Consider the following 22,430-nt stretch of genomic DNA (forward strand, 5'->3'; position numbering starts at 1 on the left):
AGTTAAAGCGGAATACAAACTGAGCATGGTGCAGCCTCAGGTGATGTTTTTGTGTCGTCAGATGGTAACGATAAATACTGTATGCATACAAACGTCAGGACCGTCAGTTTTTAAATGCTTGTATTGGTTGATAGACATTTTATTTGATGCAACATTTCTCTATGCATGCGTGACAGATGTCGCCTATGAATGACGTCAAGACGTATCGCATTAACGTGATGACGCCGCTTAATCATTAAAAACTGCCATAAAAAAACTGATATATAATTTGATGGACAAATGGCTTACTTGAAGTGACTAATGTCGTGGCTTCCTGCCTTTTTTAAATACGTCTGTAAAGGGATATCAGTCGGGAAAAGAACTGTTGCAGCGAAAATGTTCCATGTTTTCATCTGCAGACAGCGGTGAACTGGACTCTCCTGCCTCGGAGCAAAACTACTGCAGTCCGGCAGAGCGCTCTGGCTGAACTGTACAGAGGTAGGCTAGCTAACATTAGACGAGAACCTAAGACAAATTGCGGGGGGCAGGAGAGCCTGCGCAGAAGCTACCTCTTGTCCTGGTAAGTAAACGCAAACTCGGCTGCTGTACTGTGGTGGCTAGCTACAGTATTTGGCTTCCAGCCGCAATGTCTATCCCAGGTGTAAACTGGCTGGCTAGATGCAGAAATGGAAGCTAGGTTAGTTAGCTAGATCTAGATAGCTAGCAATCTAATAAAAATAATCAATTTGCTATAGTCACACTGCTTAGAAATATTTTTTTTCTACATAAACAAATGACATTAAGAGCAATTTGGTCCAAACGTATTGTAAGTGACCAGCTACTACAAACTAGACAGTTGCTACAAACAAGTTGCACTAGTGTGCAGAAATAATCATTGTAATAGGTTTCACATGCAAAAGGTGGTATATCTAGGACACATTTCAGCTTCACTGTAATTACTGTACAATGAACGTACTATTACCATTATACAGTAATCCATACAGATTGTAGCTGTTCAAGTGACGTTATATTGGATGGAACCTGTCAAATACATTTTTTTATTTTATTTCAGTCCACAGATGAAAATATTGGAAGTTTTAGTATGTGAATCAAACCATCACTAGCGGAAGGTCAAATCCATTCCAGAAACCTCTCTTTACACAAAGTTATCTTGGAGGATAGCCTACCTACAAAATGGCTAGCAGGAGGAAGTCAACAACACCTTGCATGGTCCTGCCTTCTTCTAACGTGATGGAGGAGCAGGATGCAGACATGCAGGTGGAGGAGGGAAAGGATGGAGCTGAGAGCGCTGCAGAGGGACTTACAGACACCGCTGTGGTCTCCACTGACCCAGAGACAGGTGGGGAAGGCTTTTATTCATCTTCAACATGTTGCTCACACCTGTTTCTTGAAATGTTAATCACCTGGCTCGATCTTGACTGGCTGCATCACCGCTTGGTATGGCAACTGCTTGGCATCCAATCGCAAGGCGCTACAGAGGGTAGTGTGTACGTTCCGGTACATCACTGGGGCCGAGCTCCCTGCCATCCAGGACCTTTATACCAGGCGGTGTCAGAGGAAAGCCCTAACAATTGTCAGACCCCAGCCACCCAAGTCCTAGACTGTTCTTTCTGCTACCGCACGGCAAGTTTGGAACCAACAGGACCCTGAACAGCTTCTACCCCCAAGCCATAAAACTGTTAACCAATAGCAACCCTTTTTGCACTCTTGACCCATCACTTACACTGCTGCTGTTTATTATCTATCTTGTTGCCTAGTCACTTTGTCCCTACTTATATGTGCATATCTGCATCAATTACATTGTACCCCTGCACATTGACTCGGTGCTGGTACCCCTTGTATATAGCCTAGTTATCTTTAGTCTGGATATAATCAAATCAAATGTATTTATAAAGCCCTTTCGAACATCAGCTGATATCTCAAAGTGCTGTACAGAAACCCAGCCAAAAAAAAACAAACAGCAAGCAATGCAGGTGTAGAAGCACGGTGGCTAGGAAAAACTCCCTGGAAAGGCCTAAACCTAGGACGAAACCTAGAGAGGAACCAGGCTATGAGGGGTGGCCAGTCCTCTTCTGGCTGTGCCGGGTGGAGATTATAACAGAACATGGCCAAGATGTTAAAATGTTCATAAATCACCCGCATGGTCAAATAATAATCACAGTGGTTGTCGAGGGTGCAACAAGTCAGCACCTCAGGAGTAAAATGTCAGTTGGCTTTTCATAGCCGATCATTAACAGTATCTCTTCCGCTCCTGCTGTCTCTAGAGAGTTGAAAACAGCAGGTCTGGGACAGGTAGCACGTCCGGTGAACAGGTCAGGGTTCCATAGCCGCAGGCAGAACAGTTGAAACTGGAGCAGCAGCACGGCCAGTTGTTATTATTTTTCCTTTTCTCTTCTCTTTCTCTCTGCGTTGTTGGGAACGACCCGTAAGTAAACAGTCTACACCTGTTGTTTACCAAGCATGTGACAAATAAAATGTGATTTCATTTTGTTCTGTAGGCACTAAACAGGGGAAAAGCTTTTGAAACCTATATGAAATGCCCATATTGACCTACTGTTTCAACACCGATCTGCTATGGTGTGCTCTACTCCTGAAAATGACCCTTGTTCTCTGATGTAGTTAAACTAACATAGCTGAGCAATTTACTTTTCAGAGCACGACATCAGTCATTCCAGCGGAGAGGACGGTGTCACCTGCACAGGAGTGAAACGCAGCAACCAACCAACCCTGGAGCAGACGCTCAGTGACCTTCTCTCGGATGGGGGTTACACACAGCATGAGACGGAAGAGAGCGATGACCCCGCCTCAGCTGGCATCTCACTCAGCAAAACCCCCATCATGAAGATGAGGGGTAAATCGGAACCGAAGAGGATCGCCGTGTCTCTGAAAGCAGCCGAGGAGAGTGACGGGATGGGAGAGAGTGAAGGGGAGCAGGAGCCTATCGAAGCACCTCTGGGGCTGGGTTCCCTCACTCCTGTAGAGAAGATGAGCCCACATTACACAGAGTCCATGAAACACAGTGTTCTCCTAAACATTCCCAATATGATGTCATCAGAGCACAAAAATCCTCTGTCCTCAGCTCCAATATGTCTGGACTCCAGCTCCCCCCTGGTCTGGCCCAGGTCCTCTCAGCTCTGCAGGCCCAGCAGGTGATCATATTTTCAAATTCTTTGAAATTGTCAATTGTTTAATACAAATCACCTTTCACTGCTGTTGATACTATTGTAATGTTATTGATAAATAAGTGACTAAAACCTCTCTCTCTGCTCTCTACTCTCTCTCTCTTGCGTTCTCTTTCTCCCTCCCTCCCCGCAGAGCGCCCAAGCCCAGCTCCTCATCCCCGTCAGCAGTATCCCCTCATACAACCAATCCATGGATACCAACACAGTCCTGGTCAACACCTACAAGAAGTTCCCGTACCCTTCCGTATCAGAGATCATGGGTCTGTCGACTCAGACCAAATTCAGTGAGGAACAGATAAAGATCTGGTTCTCTGCCCAGCGTCTGAAGCACGGGGTCAGCTGGACACCCGAGGAGGTGCTTTTTCTGTTCGATTCATGTTTGTCTTATACCAGAGTTACATTTTTGGGGGGACATAGTGCTTTTATTGTGATAACATATTTTCACTCATTGAATATATATGTTTTAATTGTCGTCGCTCTATTGAAGGCGGCGCTTGCAAGTACGCATTTCATTGTACCATTTACACTACGTCTATCCTGTGCATATGACAAATCAACTTTTTGATTTGAGGTGGAGGAGGCTAGGAGAAAGCAGTTCAACGGGACTGTGCACACGGTGCCTCAGACCATCACTGTTATCCCGGCCCACCAGCTCTCTGCTGCGGCCAACGGCCTGCAGTCTATCCTCCAGACCTGTCAGATAGTAGGGCAGCCAGGCCTGGTTTTTACACAGGTTGGTACTTATTGATGACATTGTGGATGATGTAATATTTTCTGTTTATAGTTTCTCAACTCAATATGTCTTGTCAGTTGTTGTAATATTGTGGAGTGAGTGAAACTTTTCTAAACTCTGAACAGGTTGGCACGCCTGTGACCACACCCATCACCTTGACAGTAGCAGGGATGCCAAGCCACAGCCTGGTCCCCAAGATGTCCTCCCACCAGACCAGCCCAGCGGTCAGTGAGATGAAGAGAGCCACCACTGTCCAGCCTCCCTCCCTGACCCCACAGGAGAACTCGGCCCTCAGCGCCGACCACTTTGGAATGCGGCCTAAGAAGTCCAAGGAGCAGCTGGCGGAGCTGAAAGCCAGCTACCTGAAGAACCACTTCGCCAGCGACGCGGAGATCGCCAGGCTCATGATGCTGACCTGCCTCACAAAAGGGGAGATCAAGAAGTGGTTCAGCGACACGCGCTACAACCAGCGCAACTCCAAGAACAGCAACGTCATCGTGTTCCATGACAGCCAGAGTCCCAGGGGTCACGGCAGCGGCACCACCATCGTCATTGACTCCAGCGACGAGACCCCTCAGTCTCCACCGCCCACACCCACACCATCCGTCAAAGAGAAAGAGCCACGCCCCAAGACCTGGAACTCCTTCCCAGACTTCACATTGCAGAAGTTCAAGGAGAAGACAGCAGAGCAGCTGGTGGTTCTTGAGGAGAGTTACCAGAAGGGAAGCACTCCGTCTGATGACGAGCTGACCCGGCTGAGGACGGAGACCAAGCTGACCCGGAGAGAGATCGACGCCTGGTTCACAGAGAAGAGGAAGGTAGTGGAGGCAGAGTCACCTGAGCTGAAAGCAGAGCGGATGGAGAGCGAGGCCACCTCGTCTAGAAAAAGATCCCAGACCCCTCCGTGTGGCCGGCGGCCAAACAGGGGGGACAAGAACATTGGAAAGAAAACCCCAGAGCAGCTCCACGTTCTGAAGAGTGCCTTTGTCCGTACCCAATGGCCCTCCACAGAGGAATATGACAAGCTGGCAGAGCAGAGCGGGCTGCCCAGGGTCTACGTAGTCAACTGGTTCGGAGATACCCGGTACTCCTTCAAGAACGGCAACCTCAAGTGGTTCTTCCACTACCAGAGCGGCAACGTGGAGGGACTGAACGGCAACAAAAACAGAAAGAGGAGGATACGTAACCGAGGCTGGGGGAGGTCTCGGAGCAGGAAGGCTAAGAGGTCAACCAGCACAGAGAAGTCACCACCACTGGCCATCATCAAGTTGAAGTCTGGGAAAGACATTCTGAAGGAGTATTACCTGAAGCACAAGTTGTTGAATGAGCAGGACCTGGATGAGCTTGTGACCAAGTCTAGTATGGGATACGAGCAGGTGAGAGAGTGGTTCGCTGAGGTACACAAGAGGGAAGATATGGGTGCTGATCCGTTTGGGGGTGTTGAGGTAAACGAGGACCAGGAAGAGGAAGCGTTGCTGGGTGAGAATGAGATGGCGCCTGACGAGCAGAATGACACTGTGGTGGGTGAGGAAGATGAGGGGGGGAGGAGGAGGAGGAGGAGGATGACGACACTGATGAAAGTGATTCTTGGGAGCCCTCTCAGGGTGCCAGAAAAACACAGTCAGAGTAATGGAGGACAGCTGGGCTTGTGTTCATTAGGCACCAAATGGACTGAAACAGGGAGGGACTACATGGAATTGTCCAATTTAGAAATGCCCAGTTTCACTTTCTGTTGCAAAACATTTTGCCATGGTGTGCCCAAATGAACACAACATTGGATTTAGTCAAACAGCACAAACACATTTTGCTTTCTCTTACGTATTTTAAAAGGTACTGTCTGAATGCAAAAGACTGAACCATAATATCCCACCAATACAAACGATATGTGCACCTTTCTACAGTGCTAGAGTAGAGCCATTAGTCAATCTAGTCAAGAATTACAACCAGTACTTTAAATACCTAATTTTATATGAATTGGTCAGACATTAAAATGCTGAAATTCAATTGATAATACAATATTTGATATGATGATAATTAATGGAAAATTAACATTTGTTAATCTACAGTATTCGGCACAGTTATTTATGTGCAATTAAGAGGTCCTTTTTTTAATGGCTAATGTATCTCATACATATCCCTATTATTATAGAGATTACAAAGTACTGTAAGTACATTCATGGAATGAATCATGTGATTATATTATGGGTTCCCATTGAAATTGATTGGAGGAACTGCGGTGCCAAAGTTAACTATTGAATGTGGACTCCTGTGCTATGAAAGACTTAGAAACCAAGGAACTCGAGAGTAGGAGTGCTGATCTAGGATCAGTTTAGCCTTTTAGATTCTAATGAGTCCATAGACTGACCCATGAGCTCGTGTGAATCCTTAAAGAGATGGTTGGGGCTAAGGCTTAAGAGAGGTGGAAACAAATTCCAGCTCTCTGGCAAGTGTGACGAAAACAACCTTAAAGCTTTTTTTTGCAAAACTGGTTATACAAGAATAGCAATTTCTAAAGCTACATAGCTTTCTCAAACTGTAGTGTATAATATACCATTACGAAGCTCTGAGTCTGTACTTTTGTACAATGTAAAAGATGACATACAAACTCTAAGACTCTTTATGAATACTGGCCTGGAGGCCCAGTATGTACAGTACCAGTCAAAAGTTTGGACACACCTACTCATTCCATGGTTTTCCTTTATTTTTTACTATTTTCTACATTGTAGAATAATAGTGAAGACATCACAACTATGAAATAACACATATGGAATCGTGTCGTCTCCAAAAAAGTGTTCTATATATTTTGATTTTAGATTCTTCAAAGTAGCCACCCATTGCCTTTGACAGCCTTGCACACTCTTGGCATTCTCTCAACCAGGTTCATGAGGTTGTCACCTGGAATGCATTTCAATTAACAGGTGTGCCTTGTTAAAGTAATTTGTGGAATTTCTTTCCTTAATGCGTTTGAGCCAATCAGTTGTGTTGTGACAAGGTAGGGGTGGTATACAGAAGAAAATAGAAAAGTCCATATTCTGTCAAGAACAGCTCAAATAAGCAAACAGAAGTGACAGTCCATTACTTTAAGACATGAAGATCAGTAAATCCGGAAAATTTAAAGAAGTTTTTACGTTTCTTCAAGTGCAGTCGCAAAACCCATCAAGTGCTATGATTAAACTGGCTCTCATGAGGATTGCCACAGGAAAGGAAGACTCAGAGTTACCTCTGGTGCAGAGGATAAGTTCATTTGAGTTAACTGCACCTCAGTTTGCAGTCCAAATAAATGCTTCACCGAGTTCAAGTAACAGACGCATCTCAACATCAACTGTTCAGAGGAGACTGCGTGAATCAGGCCTTCATGGTCAAATTGCTGCGAAGAAACCACTACTGGAGGACACCATTAAGAAAAAGAGACTTGCTCGTGTTTCCTGGCCCAAGCAATGGACATTAGACCGGTGGAAATCTGTCCTTTGGTCTGTAGGCCAAATTTGAGATTTTTGGTTCCAACCGCTGGGGTTTTTGTGAGACGCAGAGTAGGTGAATGGATGATCTCTGCATTGTGTAGTTCCCACCGTGAAGCATGGAGGAGGAGGTGTGGGGGTGCTTAGCTGGTGACACTCTTTGATTTATTTCAAGGCACACTTAACTACCATGGCTACCACAGCATTCTGCAGCGATACGCCATCCCATCTGGTTTGGGCTTAGTGGGACTATCAACAGGACAATGACCCAACACACCTCCAGGCTGTGTATGGGCTATTTGACCGAGAAGGAGAGTGATGGAGTGCTGCATCAGATGACCTGACCTCCACAATCACCTGACCTCAACCCAATTGAGATGGTTTGGAATGATTTGGACTGCAGAGTGAAGGAAAAGCAGCCAACTAGTGCTCAGCATATGTGGGAACTCTTTCAAGACTGTTGGAAAAGCATTCCTCAAGAAGCTGGTTGAAAGAATACCAAGGGAGTGCAAAGCTGTCAAGGCAAAAGGTGGCTACTTTGAAGAATCTCAAATATAACATATATTTTCATTTGTTTAACACTTTTTTCCCCTTAGTTGGTTACTACATGATTGCATATGTGTTATTTCATAGTTTTATGTCTTCACTATTATTCTACAATGTACAAAATAGTAAAACATTTAAGAAAAACCCTTAAATGAGTGGGTGTGGCCAAACTTTTGACAGGTAATGTATACTGTGGTGTCTCTGAAGGAAACTGACAGTGTAGCACTTATTATTGTGCACTTTGCCCACTACCGTATTAAAGACATGCTCCGGAACTTTTGCGACTACCAAGTATTTTTTTTAAACCTCCTGCTTTGGACTGGACGTGTCAGTGTTCAGACCCCCCTCGCAAGGTCTCTGTGTTCTATGCCAGTGATGTGAGGTAGTTTACAATTTAGCTGAACGCTACATTCTGAACTACTGGCTAAAATGTATACAAAAGTTCCGGAGAATCTCTTTAACATGTTCTTGTGGGGGGAAACAACTTTGATTAGGCACCTTATATCCCTTTACCCTTTAATGGCTTTAAGAGACCAAATCTCTTTCTATATGAGCTCTTTTTGAACGCTGTAAAACTAAGTATTCTGCCTTGTATTGTCCTCCTCTGAAATGATTAGATTTTCAAGAGGATGCACCTTATTGACTTTACCCCTCTCCTTGTGGATCAATTCTAAAGTTGGGTGTTGATATGACACACATGAAAATCAATGGGCTGTATGTGGCCTACTGCTTCCTGCACAAACAACTGGCACAATGTGGGTCCCTATTTTAATCATGTGAAACTCTGCTGACTTGGAAACGTGTAACGTGAGTTAGAATTACGTATAACTTGTATTGTTTTTAAGACTGCAGTACTTGTATGTATGAAGACAAGTGTTGGAGGACTTGCTACAGGGCTGTTTTCAAACAAGTGTTTTTCTAATGTATGTTCAGATGCACGTTTGTTTTGCTTTTATTTTTAAAACGTTTGCAGACTATGCTCTCCCCAACTGGCATTTTAAATGATGAGTTTTGACATGTGCACATTAGTAGAACCAAGACATTGTTTCTTACCTGTAAGCAATGTCCTATATGCTCTGGTCACTGGGTTCCAGCCTGGCCCGGACCTGATGAGTTACCAACGGTCTCTCAAACTATTCTAAACATGCTTTACCAAGTTCTAGAATTTCAATCTAGAATCTAGTTGAAACATCACAACATTTGACAGAAAAACGGATGGAACCTTGGGAATCTTTTTGAGGAGACAAACCTATGTGCCTGCATGGCTCATTCTTTCTGAGCAGGGTTTCATCAAGACTTGACAACATAAGAGGTGGAGGGGGAGAAGATCGTGGATACCTCGTGCTCATCATAAACATTTCAAATTGGGCAGCATGTTATGCTGTGAAATCGGTAACGTTTTCATGCAGGAACAGTTATTTGTACCATAGTTAAGGTAAAAGATGCATTTGAATTTTGAGATCCATATAGTGCATGAAATAATCACATGACTGCAGATGAAACAGCATTATGTGCTTGTATTAGAAAAGTTGTTTTTAATGGTTTTATAATCTTTATTTATGATTAATCCTGTCTCTCAACTTCAACTAATAGCTTGTATGGCGTTTTACTGTTAATGTGTAAATTTTTTAGCCGGTGGCTCTTTGCCTTCTTCAGTTGGCAACTCAATGTATCCACATTGCTCTTTTGTTTTGTACAGTAGACGTGACATTGTGACCATAGTACATGACTGTTTTTATCCTAGTACAATAATTCTTACCTGTCTGTCTTTGCTATTTCTCAATATTTAACAAGGTTCTTGTTTAGTACTAATACCCAACAGTTGAATACATAACTTTAATACATGCTTTAACAGTTTTCCTATTAGATTGTGCACACACACAATATTTGAACCTGTCTTTTAATATACTATTCTGTTAGCTACAGCTGTAATGGATCATGTCAGTCAGTCTCCTTTCTCCTGCTGTATTTATTAAGTTATCTATGAGAAGAATGTTTGGCTCAATGTTTGGTTTCTGGATAAGTTGAGGTTTGGGAAAAGTGAGAGGGTTTATTTGCAAACGTTATGGTAAACCAAGGAATTTTTCATGTTGAGACACAGCAGCCTTGGAGCTGAACTCAGTGGAAAAAGCTTTAGTCCCCTGAGCCATAGACTTTGCAATTATTTTTAATTGAAATCAAACTGTTTTTTTTTTTTTAGGCTGTGGCTTGATTTAGACAAATATATATTTTATACTTGTTTTGAGGACAAAATACAATACATTTGGACGAAAAGGCGTGTATTTTGGTGTCTTATAAAATATTTAACTTCAAAATATGACTGGAGTTTCTCTTCTAGAAAATATTACAGCATTTCATTGAAGAAAGTAAAGCGTCTGTCATTGGAACATATCGCCCGGAACACATTCTATATTTTTCTGTTTCCCAACGGTCATATTAGCTTGTAACACTGCACTGTTTTTTTAGTGTCGGTAAAATCTGAATTCGCTGTCATTCATCGTTTGAAATGGAGATTTTCGGTAGCACCTTTGACGATTCGGTGTTCGAGGAATCAAGATCGAAGCCGACTGGTGTTGCACTGTCGTCTTACAATGCAAAGTTCTGTGAAGCAGAGGTGAGTGTCAACTAGCTACCTAACGTTAAGTAGCATCAGTTTTTTTTGCTAGCATTGCAATGTGTGGATATTTTTAACTACGAGTTATCTATTTCAACAGTGGTTTTGGGAGAGCATCGACACAGAGGACATTTTGGAGGTGCAAAAGATCTTCAAATTTCGAGCTGATCTGGCGTACAGGCGAAAAAACTTCCAGGTATTGACCCCTCTTCCCTTGAGTCATTTAGTTACACACTGTCTATCATATCCATCTAGTATCCAAATGCTTTTCTCATCTGTTAACTATATCCATTTCCCCAGGAAGCTTTAAACGCCTACACTACCTGCCTCTCCTATATCCCTGACGGCAACCTGGCCATTAGACGGGACATAATGGAGGGAATGGCAAGGTGCTGTTGTCACCTGGGGAAGAGAGTGGAGGCCCTGGAGATCACAGAAACACTTGTAAGAACTGTTGCTGTTATTATACATTAATAATACAAAATACCTAGTCTCGTCGTCCACCCAGCCAGCTCTTGTCTGTGGACAAGGTTACAGTATATCAGGTAGTAAAATGGTTGTTTTGAAAATTCATTCCATGGACAGAAAAATGAAGCCTCCAACACCTGTCACCTTACCGGTCTACTTCACCTGACTGCGAACGTCCACGAGCGCTTCGGAGACCTCAGGAGCCAGGTCACGTGTCTGCAGCAGCTGTGTTCTCTCCACCCCTACCACCAGTGGCACTGGATGAAGCTGGCAGAAAGCTACCTTCATCTTCTTCAGTCTCTGTCAACACCCTCAGGCTCCAGTCCTCTTCAACAGGGAGATGGTGTAGAGCCACAGCCTGACTCTCAGACTGAGGAGCAACTGAAGGAAGAGCGTGACGGCGTTTGGCTCAAGGCCTGCATGTGTTTTGTCCGGGCCAGGTAAATAATCAGTGCGAGACAAGCAGACATCCTATTGGCCTATTCTATATGGAATTCCATGGATACAAGTTTGTTGGGCAGTCTTTAGGACTGGTTTCCCGAACACAGATTGAGATTCTCCATTGAAAGTGCTTCTTAGTCCAGGAAAATACTTACTTTACCTCTGGGGAAATTAGCCCTTGGATTAAAGCAGAGAGCATATTTACACATTCATCCTAAATGTCACTGTGTAGCACAGTCTTTGTCTTGTGAAGATGGGTGTTTGACTGTACTGTGTTGCCTTGCCAGACTCCTCCTCAGGGCATTAAAGGGCCAGCAGTCATCCTTTGTTCTCCAGAACAGTGAGAGAGCCCTACTGAAGGCTGATGAGGCTCTACGTTGGCTGGGACTGAAAGACACCACACTACAACTAGTCTCTGAGGTGAAACCGGTTAGAGACACAGTACATAGACTACTGTTCTCACATGGTGTCTATTCATCAAATAATGTCCTGTAGTTTTGTCTTCTGGTATGTTTAAATTAAAGGAAATGTGTGGCTTGCTGACACCAAGATGTCATGGTTATGCTTTTAGATGTATTACAATTGACGATGCACGTGTTTTGAAGAGGTAAGAGGTACACTTCTGACCAGATTGATCATGCATCGTTATTGGTGATTTGCCCTTCAGGTGATGTCAGAAGATCTAGTTCCAGAGAGAATGAGAGAGGACAACCAGGACGGAGAGAGCTTGGCAGGTCTCTCTCTGAAGGACTTTGAAGACAGGTGGTGGAACAGACTGGTACAGACAGGAGTACTGAAGGAGGATGGACCTAAAATACCCTCTGTAAAGACCAACTAGGCTACACATTTTGATTAATGTATTTATTTTTTAATATTGCGTGTAACAATGTGCTGACCGCCATATGAAATGAAATATTGTCACAATCTACAGTACAGTTTAATTAGATCATCATTGTATTGAATTTCAAAGTAGAACCATTTGGAAAAAGTGTGACAAACTTTTGATTTGCCATTCTGCATTACCTCGGGCTTGACAGTGTATGGATCAGAAGATATGTCAGAAGGTATGTCTGTTAAGAGGCCCGGCCCTTGGCTAAGCGTAGCACACATCACTAGGCTGTCACTCAGCGTGGTTCTATCAGGGTTGATGGGTGGAAGAGGAATTCATGTCTGTGACATGTTGTTTTTACACCATTTAATTAACATGTACTGGAACACAAAGCTCTCAGCCTGAAGGCAGACAATGATCATCCTTATGAGATAATGATGTGATTGAAGTACTACTCCTGTAGTCCAGGCATCAAGCAAAGCAAAACAGGCACATTTACTCTATGAAGGTTACTTGCCCATTTTCAGTTGTGAGATAACATAATTTACCTCAAACAGGGTGTACTGTCAAATTTCAATATGATGCCATTTCAGTTATTTAGGAACAGTAAACCACTGGCCAGTCTTGAGAAGTAGGTGTCTGTCCAACAAGCCGGTTGTCCCTCCATAAAGAAGGTAATTGCTGTTAAAGGGTCGCCAGGTCAGGTTGTCTCCAGTACTATAATCACTGGAGAAGGTTCTCTGGAACAGGACAGGCCTGGTTGCAGTGTGTCTCTGTGTGATCCAGTCAAACCTGTGGCTCCGGGGACCTGTGTAGTAAGACTGATTCACCAAGCACTGGGAGGTTGGTGGTGCTGTTGGCTGAGTGTTGGGGTGTCTCTGCTGGGAGGCTGGTGGTGCTGTTGGCTGAGTGTTGGGGTGTCTCTGCTGGGAGGCTGGTGGTGCTGTTGGCTGAGTGTTGGGGTGTCTCTGCTGGGAGGCTGGTGGTGCTGTTGGCTGAGTGTTGGGGTGTCTCTGCTGGGAGGCTGGTGGTGCTGTTGGCTGAGTGTTGGGGTGTCTCTGCTGGGAGGCTGGTGGTGCTGTTGGCTGAGTGTTGGGGTGTCTCTGCTGGGAGGCTGGTGGCTGAGTGTTGGGGTGTCTCTGCTGGGAGGCTGTTGGTGCTGTTGGCTGAGTGTTAGGGTGTCTCTGCTGGGGGGCTGGTGGTGCGGTTGGCTGAGTGTTGGGGTGTCTTTGCTGGGTGGTTGTAGTTAGCTGAACCGTTGGGTTTTGGCTAGAGTATCTGAGCTGGGCTGTGGTGGTTGGTTGAACAGTAGATTGAGTGTTGAATCTGGGCACAACTGTGGTGGTTGGTTGATCCATAGCCTGGTTGTTGAAGTATCTGTTCTGGGTCGTGGTACCAGAACTGGGGCAAGGAAGGTTAGTCAGTGGGGTTGAGGTGGCTGCTGCTTGATGGGTGATAAGCGGCCTGGTAAGGTTGAACTCCGTTGCCACGGTGAGGAAGGCTGGCACAGGCTTGGAGCTGGCGTAGAGCTTCCTGAACTCCAGGTCGAAAGGCTTGACCGCGCTGCCCTTGAAGAGCACAGCCAGACTTCTGTGGACCTGCCAGGACAGCCAGGTGAAACTGAGGAACAGAGAACAGGACAGCCAGGTGAAACTGAGGAACAGAGAACAGGACAGCCAGGTGAAACTGAGGAACAGAGCACAGGACAGCCAGGTGAAACTGAGGAACAGAGAACAGGACAGCCAGGTGAAACTGAGGAACAGAGAACAGGACAGCCAGGTGAAACTGAGGAACAGAGAACAGGACAACAGGACAGCCAGGTGAAACTGAGGAACAGAGAACAGGACAGCCAGGTGAAACTGAGGAACAGAGAACAGTGAGGACAGCCAGGTGAAACTGAGGAACAGAGAACAGGACAGCCAGGTGAAACAAACAGAGAACAGGACAGCCAGGTGAAACTGAGGACAGAGAACAGGACAGCCAGGTGAAACTGAGGAACAGAGAACAGGACAGCCAGGTGAACAGAAGGTGAAACTGATTCAGAGAACAGGACAGCCAACCATCATAACGTTGACAGGACAGCCAGGTGAAACTGAGGAACAGAGAACAGGACTATTCAGAATGACAACCATCATGAAACTGAGGAACAGAGAACAGGACAGCCAGGTGATTCAGAATGACAACCATCATAACGTTGAACAGGACACCATTCAGAATGACAACCATCAGGAACGAGACCTACCAGGTGAAATTCAGAATGACAACCATCATGAAACGTTGACAGGACTACCTATTCAGGACAGAATGACAACCATCAACAGGACAGCCAGGTGAAACTGAGGAACAGAGAACAGGACACCAGGTGAAACTGAGGAACAGACATGACAGCCAGGTGAAACTGAGGAACAGAGAACAGGACAGATTGAAACTGAACATTGAATGTGAGCTATGAAACTGAGGAATTAGACAACAGGACAGCCATGAAACTGAACAGAGATCAGGACAGCCAGGTGAAACTGAGGAACAGTGAAAGAACATGACAGCCAGGTGAAACTTTGAGGTCCAGGACAGAGTTTCCTTCAGAGAACAGCATCAGAGGTGAAACTGAGGAACAGAGAACAGGACAGCCAGGTGAAACTGAGGAACAGAGAACAGGACAGCCAGGTGAAACTGAGGAACAGAGAACAGGACAGCCAGGTGAAACTGACAACAGCCAGGTGAAACTGAGGAACAGAGAACTCCAGGTGAAACTGAGGAACAGAACAGAACAGGACAGCCAGGTGAAACTGAGGAACAGAGAACCAGACAGGTGAAACTTTCAGAGAACAGACAGGTGAAACTGAGGAACAGAGAACAGGACAGCCATTGAGGAACAGAGACAGACAGCCAGTGAATGACAGAACACAGCCAAAAACTGAGGATCATCAAATTGACAGCCTGAGGAACAGAGTTTACAGTACAGTTGAAAACAGAATGACAACCAGAAATGTCTGAATCAGGTTTACCTATTCAGAAACAACCATCATAATGATATTTAACTACCATCAAGTCAGTTAAGAAACAAATTATTATTTACAATCAGATGGCCTAGGAACAGTGGGTTAACTGCCTTGTTCAGGGACAGAACACAGATTTTTACCTCATGTCTGCTCAGGGACAGCCATCAAACTGATCTAGCAAATTAACGGTTATTCTGGCATCAATGACCACCTCTAACCACTAAGGTTACCTGCCACTCTAACCACAGAAGGTTACCTGCCTATTCAAATGACAACATCTAAACCACCTCAGGTTACCTGAGGTCCCTACAGAATCTAACCACTAGGTTACCTGCCTACCTATTCAGAAACAACATCATAACGTTGACCTACTCAGAATGACAACCATTACCTGACCGTACCTATTCTGACAACTCTAACCACTAGAATGTTACCTGACCCACTCTAACCACTAGGTTACCTGCCATCTAACCACTCAGGTTACCTGACCTACCTATTCAGAATAACCACTAAGGTTACCTGCCTATTCTAACCACTAGGTTACCTGCCACTCTAACCACTAGGTTACCTGCCTATTCAGAATCTAACCACTAAGGTTACCAGAATGCCACCTCTAACCACTAGGACAACCATTACCTGCCACTCTAACCACTAGGCTACCTGCCACTCTAACCACTAGGCTACCTGCCACCTATTCAGAATAACCATCATAAGGTTACCTGACAACCTCCTCTAACCACTCAGGCTACCTGACCTACCTATTCAGAATGACAACATCTAACCACTCAGAATGGTTACCTACCTCCAGAATGACAACCATCTAACCACTAGGTTACCTGCCTCCTCTACAACCATCTAACCACTCAGAAGGACAACCATTACCTGCCTACCTCAGAATGACAACCTCTAACCACTAGGTTACCTGCCTCCTCTAACCACTAGGTTACCTGCCTCCTCTAACCACTAGGCTACCTGCCTCCTACCACCTCTAACCACTAGGTTACCTGCCACTCTAACCACTAGGTTACCTGACTATACCTATTCCAATTCCAGAATGACTCTAACCACTAGGCTACCTGCCCCTCTGACCACTAGGCTACCTGCCACACTAACCACTAGGCTACCTGCCCCTCCTGACCACTAGGTATACTACGGACCGACATTTTCTACCTGCCTCCTGACAAACACTCTAACCACTAGGTTACCTGCCTACCTAAACACTCTAACCACTAGGTTACCTGCCTCCTACACTCTAACCACTCGGTTACCTGCCTCCTACACTCTAACCACTAGGTTACCTGCCTCCTACACTCTAACCACTAGGTTACCTGCCTCCTCTAACCACTAGGTTACCTGCCACTCTAACCACTAGGTTACCTGCCTCCTCTAACCACTAGGTTACCTGCCACTCTAACCACTAGGTTACCTGCCACTCTAACCACTAGGTTACCTGCCTCCTACACTCTAACCACTAGGTTACCTGCCACTCTAACCACTAGGCTACCTGCCACTCTAACCACTAGGTTACCTGCTACTCTAACCACTAGGCTACCTGCCCCTCTGACCACTAGGCTACCTGCCACACTAACCACTAGGCTACCTGCCCCTCTGACCACTAGGCTACCTGCCACACTAACCACTAGGCTACCTGCCACTCTAACCACTAGGTTACCTGCCACTCTAACCACTAGGCTACCTGCCACTCTAACCACTAGGCTACCTGCCTCTCTAACCACTAGACTACCTGCCTCTCTAACCACTAGGCTACCTGCCTCCTCTAACCACTAGGTTACCTGCCACTCTAACCACTAGGTTACCTGCCCCTCTAACCACTAGGTTACCTGCCCCTCTAACCACTAGGTTACCTGCCACTCTAACCACTAGGCTACCTGCCTCCTCTACACTCTAACCACTAGGTTACCTGCCTCCTCTAACCACTAGGTTACCTGCCTCCTCTAACCACTAGGTTACCTGCCACTCTAACCACTAGGCTACCTGCCTCCTCTAACCACTAGGTTACCTGCCACTCTAACCACTAGGTTACCTGCCTACTCTAACCACTAGGTTACCTGCCACTCTAACCACTAGGTTACCTGCCACTCTAACCACTAGGTTACCTGCCACTCTAACCACTAGGTTACCTGCCACTCTAACCACTAGGTTACCTGCCACTCTAACCACTAGGTTACCTGCCTCCTCTAACCACTAGGCTACCTGCCACTCTAACCACTAAGTTACCTGCCTCCTCTAACCACTAGGTTACCTGCCACTCTAACCACTAGGTTACCTGCCTCCTCTAACCACTAGGTTACCTGCCACTCTAACCACTAGGTTACCTGCCTCCTCTAACCACTAGGTTACCTGCCACTCTAACCACTAGGTTACCTGCCACTAACCACTAGGCTACCTGCCACTCTAACCACTAGGTTACACTAGGCCTGCCCTCTAACCACTAGGTTACCTGCCTCCTCTAACCACTAGGTTACTCTAACCACTAGGTTACCTGCCTCCTCTAACCACTAGGTTACCTGCCTCCTCTAACCACTAGGTTACCTGCCACTCTAACCACTAGGCTACCTGCCACTCTAACCACTAGGTTACCTGCCGCCCCACCTTTTGCAATCATTAGTGTCATCTAAATATCATGATGAAAATAACCATTAGCAGAGACTCACAGTGAGGTGATTACTGTTGATCTGTAGCGTCTCACACATCTTGACAAAGACCTGCAGGTTGATATGGTCCAGGAGCAGGTAGACAGACACATTCCTCTTCCTGGTTGCCTCCAGGATGTCACAGAACATCTCCACATCACTGAATGTGTCCATTACAATGGCCAGAACCTGCAGACATATCACATGTTTGCTGTGATTCGTATCTTCCACATTATTAGTTGTCATTATAAACTGGGTGGTTTGAGCCCTTGAATGCTGATTGGTTGACAGCCGTGGTATATCAGACCGTATACCACGTGTATGACGAGATTTATTTTTACTGCTCTAAATACGTTGGTAACGAGTTCATAATAGCAATAAGGCACCTCAGGGTTTGTGATATATGGCCAATATACCACAGCTACGGGCTGTATCCAGGCACTCCGCGTTGCGTTGTGCCTAAGAACAGCCTTTAGCTGTGGTATAGTGGCTACATACCACACCTCCTTGGGCCTTATTGCTTAATTATAGACGATACTGAATCTGCTTGATCAAACTCCCAAAACATCATTATCCAACTTTCAGGGCATTCAGACATCAGCAGCTTTCTAAAAGTCTGCAAATATATAATGCAGGTTTAATCATGAGAGTAGATTGACATCTCCAAATAGTTACCAGTGAAAGTTGTATCACGTACCATTGTGGCCTTGCTGATGAACTCCCTGAGCAGATCTTTCATGCCGGCTGCTCTATCAGACTGGAAGTAGACCTCTACACTGGGTTCACCCTGCAGGCGGTAGCTCCAGTCCTCTGCCGGCCAGCCATGGTCCAAGCCAGGGGGCTCGCTCTCCAACACCGATGGACAATAGGTGTTTGTCTGGGAAGAGGTGCCCTCTGCCTGGTCGTCGTTCTCCGTCCCACACAGACTGCTGGTGCTCAGGTCTGTAGTGTTCTCCAGGATATAACCTTTAAAGAAACATAAGTCATACACACAGTAGATAAGAGGAGTCAGGGACAGACTGAGGGTTTAGAGCAAGATGGGTTTAAAGTAGATAAGAGGAGTCAGGAACAGACTGATGGTTTAAGGTAGATAAGAGGAGCGGGGACAGACTGAGGGTTTAAGGTAGATAAGAGGAGTCAGGGACAGACTGAGGGTTTTTACAGGTAGATAAGAGGAGGCAGGGACAGACTGAGGGTTTAAGGTAGATAAGAAGGGACAGACTGAGGGTTTTTAAGAGGCAGGGACAGACTGGTAGATAAGAGGAGTCAGGGACAGACTGAGGGTTTAAGGTAGATAAGAGGAGCAGGGACAGACTGAGGGTTTAAGGTAGATAAGGAGGACAGACAGACTGAGGGTTTAAGGTAGATAAGAGAGGCAGGGACAGACTGAGGGTTTAAGGTAGGGACAGACTGAGGGTTTAAGGTAGATAAGAGAGTCAGGGACAGACAGGGACAGACTGAGGGTTTAAGGTAGATAAGAGGAGTCAGGGACAGACTGAGGGTTTAAGGTAGATAAGAGAGTCAGGGACAGACTGAGGGTTTAAGGTAGATAAGAGGAGAGGGACAGACTGATGGTTTAAGGTAGATAAGATGGGAGTCAGGGACAGACTGAGGGTTTAAGGTAGATAGAGGAGTCAGACAGACTGAGGGTTTAAGGTAGATAAGAGGAGTCAGGGACAGACTGACTGGGTTTAAGGTAGATAAGAGGAGTCAGGGACAGACTGAGGGTTTAAGGTAGATAAGAGTCAGGAACAGACTGAGGGTTTAATGGGTAGATAAGAGGAGTCAGGGACAGACTGAGGGTTTAAGGTAGATAAGAGGAGAACAGACTGAGGGTTTAAGGTAGATAAGAGAGTCAGGGACAGACTGAGGGTTTAAGGTAGATAAGAGGAGTCAGGGACAGACTGAGGGTTTAAGGACAGACTGAGGGTTTAAGGTAGATAAGAAGAGTCAGGGAGGTTTAAGGTCAGGGACAGACTGAGGGTTTAAGGTAGATAAGAGGAGTCAGGGACAGACTGAGGGTTTAAGGTAGATAAGAGGAGTCAGGGACAGACTGAGGGTTTAAAGTAGATAAGGAGTCAGGGACAGACTGAGGGTTTAAGGTAGATAAGAGGAGTCAGGAACAGACTGATGGGTTTAAGGTAGATAAGAGGCAGGAACAGACTGAGGGTTTAAGGTAGATAAGAGGAACAGAGTAGAGAAAAAGATCAACCTTTCTCCTCCTTGGACAGGAAGTCCACCTCGCCCTCTCCGGCCAGTACTTCCTGGTACATGTCCAATCCCTGGTTCAGCAAGGCGTCCATGGCCAATCTGGTGCTCTCGTTGTGGCTGAGGTCAACGTCGCCCGACACCAGGGACACGGATGGGTTTTTCATCTCCTGTACACGCCGCCTCACCTTTCCCACCGGCTTGGACTTCAGGTACCACTGAACAGACAGGCCGTTGCTCTGCAGGTTCATAGTGAAGCTGTACAAGGCTCTCTGATCAACACCTATTACCTGTCGTTACCTACTGCTGCTACTGAGTGAAAAACCCTCGCGGAGACACAGACAGGGATGGAGTAGCAGCCGTGAGGTTTCTGAGCCCTGCCCCCCTCAATCAATTGTACAGTTGGCTACACCCATAGAAGTAGAATTACATTGACTTGAATGGGGATGCCCGGTCTAGTATTGTTATTTCTATGAGGACATTCCACCTGTGGGTTGCAGTGTGCTGGGGGGGACAGGTGAGCTGTTATGGGAGTGAGAGCGTGACAGAGACCTGCTGTTTAAAGCACTCCCTTAGCGGGGGAGAGAAGTCTAGTTGAGTGACAGAGGTGAACATGACTGTCTGATCAGCTCAGTGGAGGCTGATCACACCTGACTGCATTCTTCAGACTTGTCACTGCAATGGGAGTCTTTCTCTCACTGTGTCGAAAGCGTTCCACAGGGATGCTGGCCCATGTTGACTCCAATGCTTCCCACAGTTGTGTCAAGTTGGCTGGGTGTTGAAACCGTTGAGTGTGATAAAACCCAGCAGCGTTGCAGGTCTTGACATACTCAAACTGGAGGCGCTTGACACCTACTGCCAGACCCCGTTCAAAGGCACTTTTCATTTGTCTTACCCCTTCACCCTCTGAATGTTACACAACACACACAATCCATGTCTCAAGGCTTAACAATCCTTCTTTAACCCGTCTCCTCCCCTTCACCTACACTGATTGAAGCCAAGTGATCGTTACTCGCCCTGTGTGTGTTTCCAAGTGATCGTTACTCACCCTGTGTGTGTGTGTGTCCAAGTGATCGTTACTCACCCTGTGTGTGTATCCTAGTGATCGTTACTCACCCTGTGTGTGTATCCTAGTGATCGTTACTCACCCTGTGTGTGTATCCTAGTGATCGTTACTCACCCTGTGTGTGTATCCTAGTGATCGTTACTCACCCTGTGTGTGTATCCTAGTGATCGTTAGTCGCCCTGTGTGTGTATCCAAGTGATCGTTAGTCGCCCTGTGTGTGTATCCAGGTGATCGTTAGTCGCCCTGTGTGTGTATCCTAGTGATCGTTACTCACCCTGTGTGTGTATCCTAGTGATCGTTAGTCGCCCTGTGTGTGTATCCTAGTGATCGTTACTCGCCCTGTGTGTGTGTATCCTAGTGATCGTTACTCACCCTGTGTGTGTATCCAAGTGATCGTTACTCACCCTGTGTGTGTATCCTAGTGATCGTTACTCACCCTGTGTGTGTATCCTAGTGATCGTTACTCACCCTGTGTGTGTATGTATATGTTTTCTTTCTTAGTCCACACCTGTTGTTTACCAAGCACTTCACTGTTAGCTGTTGTTTACCAAGCATTTCACTGTTAGCTGTTGTTTACCAAGCATTTCACTGTTAGCTGTTGTTTACCAAGCAATTCACTGTTAGTCTACACCTGTTGTTTACCAAGCATTTCACTGTCAGTCTACACCTGTTGTTTACCAAGCATTTCACTGTTAGTCTACACCTGTTTACCAAGCATTTCACTGTTAGTCTACACCTGTTTACCAAGCACTTCACTGTTAGTCTACACCTGTTGTTTACCAAGCATTTCACTGTCAGTCTACACCTGTTGTTTACCAAGCATTTCACTGTTAGCTGTTGTTTACCAAGCATTTCACTGTTAGTCTACACCTGTTGTTTACCAAGCACTTCACTGTTAGCCTCCACCTGTTGTTTACCAAGCAGTTCACTGTTAGTCTACACCTGTTGTTTACCAAGCACTTCACTGTTAGCTGTTGTTTACCAAGCATTTCACTGTTAGCTGTTGTTTACCAAGCATTTCACTGTTAGTCTACACCTGTTGTTTACCAAGCACTTCACTGTTAGCTGTTGTTTACCAAGCATTTCACTGTTAGCTGTTGTTTACCAAGCATTTCACTGTTAGTCTACACCTGTTGTTTACCAAGCATTTCACTGTTAGTCTACACCTGTTATTTACCAAGCACTTCACTGTTAGCCTCCACCTGTTGTTTACCAAGCAGTTCACTGTTAGT

The 22,430-nt window shown here is 45.7% G+C and overlaps 3 protein-coding genes and 1 long non-coding RNA gene across 4 annotated transcripts; 3 read left to right on the forward strand and 1 right to left on the reverse strand.

The window, feature by feature from the left end:
• The first annotated feature begins 69 nt into the window (after positions 1 to 69).
• Positions 70 to 6,834, forward strand: LOC124019780 (zinc fingers and homeoboxes protein 1-like). The gene is made up of 6 exons (XM_046335208.1): positions 70 to 559; positions 1,052 to 1,339; positions 2,654 to 3,149; positions 3,316 to 3,537; positions 3,754 to 3,915; positions 4,041 to 6,834. The coding sequence occupies exons 3-6, from the start codon at positions 3,087 to 3,089 to the stop codon at positions 5,679 to 5,681; spliced, it is 2,088 nt and encodes a 695-aa protein (XP_046191164.1). The 5' UTR covers positions 70 to 559; positions 1,052 to 1,339; positions 2,654 to 3,086; the 3' UTR covers positions 5,682 to 6,834.
• A 3,516-nt stretch (positions 6,835 to 10,350) lies between these two features.
• On the forward strand, positions 10,351 to 12,370 carry zgc:101716 (uncharacterized protein LOC492784 homolog). Its single transcript, XM_046335225.1, has 6 exons — positions 10,351 to 10,533; positions 10,634 to 10,729; positions 10,834 to 10,977; positions 11,119 to 11,441; positions 11,730 to 11,862; positions 12,110 to 12,370. Exons 1-6 carry the CDS (start codon positions 10,426 to 10,428, stop codon positions 12,278 to 12,280), a joined length of 975 nt encoding a protein of 324 aa, XP_046191181.1. The 5' UTR covers positions 10,351 to 10,425; the 3' UTR covers positions 12,281 to 12,370.
• On the reverse strand, positions 12,223 to 21,247 carry LOC124019786 (protein FAM83A-like). Its single transcript, XM_046335212.1, has 4 exons — positions 20,137 to 21,247; positions 18,622 to 18,890; positions 17,946 to 18,113; positions 12,223 to 14,070 (listed from the first exon to the last, which is right to left on the reverse strand). The coding sequence occupies exons 1-4, from the start codon at positions 20,381 to 20,383 to the stop codon at positions 12,865 to 12,867; spliced, it is 1,890 nt and encodes a 629-aa protein (XP_046191168.1). The 5' UTR covers positions 20,384 to 21,247; the 3' UTR covers positions 12,223 to 12,864.
• On the forward strand, positions 14,767 to 15,135 carry LOC124019797. Its single transcript, XR_006835849.1, has 3 exons — positions 14,767 to 14,781; positions 14,870 to 14,968; positions 15,105 to 15,135. It is a non-coding gene; the product is annotated as an uncharacterized LOC124019797 (long non-coding RNA).
• Positions 21,248 to 22,430: the final 1,183 nt, after the last annotated feature.

This window comes from Oncorhynchus gorbuscha, unplaced genomic scaffold, assembly GCF_021184085.1.
Source record: "Oncorhynchus gorbuscha isolate QuinsamMale2020 ecotype Even-year unplaced genomic scaffold, OgorEven_v1.0 Un_scaffold_681, whole genome shotgun sequence".
Lineage (NCBI taxonomy): Eukaryota > Metazoa > Chordata > Actinopteri > Salmoniformes > Salmonidae > Oncorhynchus > Oncorhynchus gorbuscha.

Bases quoted from the DNA above. Each gene is read 5' to 3' on its own strand.
- LOC124019780 (XM_046335208.1), top strand. From the start codon at position 3,087: ATGTCTGGACTCCAGCTCCCCCCTGGTCTGGCCCAGGTCCTCTCAGCT. The intron at 3,150-3,315 runs GTGATCATATTT...CCCTCCCCGCAG, and splicing joins CAGCTCTGCAGGCCCAGCAG to AGCGCCCAAGCCCAGCTCCT. The intron at 3,538-3,753 runs GTGCTTTTTCTG...TTTTGATTTGAG, and splicing joins TCAGCTGGACACCCGAGGAG to GTGGAGGAGGCTAGGAGAAA.
- zgc:101716 (XM_046335225.1), top strand. From the start codon at position 10,426: ATGGAGATTTTCGGTAGCACCTTTGACGATTCGGTGTTCGAGGAATCA. The intron at 10,730-10,833 runs GTATTGACCCCT...CCATTTCCCCAG, and splicing joins ACAGGCGAAAAAACTTCCAG to GAAGCTTTAAACGCCTACAC. The intron at 11,863-12,109 runs GTGAAACCGGTT...TTTGCCCTTCAG, and splicing joins CACTACAACTAGTCTCTGAG to GTGATGTCAGAAGATCTAGT.
- LOC124019786 (XM_046335212.1), bottom strand. From the start codon at position 20,383: ATGAACCTGCAGAGCAACGGCCTGTCTGTTCAGTGGTACCTGAAGTCC. The intron at 18,114-18,621 runs GTACGTGATACA...ATATGTCTGCAG, and splicing joins TCATCAGCAAGGCCACAATG to GTTCTGGCCATTGTAATGGA. The intron at 14,071-17,945 runs GTGAGTCTCTGC...CTGTTGTCCTGT, and splicing joins TCAACAGTAATCACCTCACT to TCTCTGTTCCTCAGTTTCAC.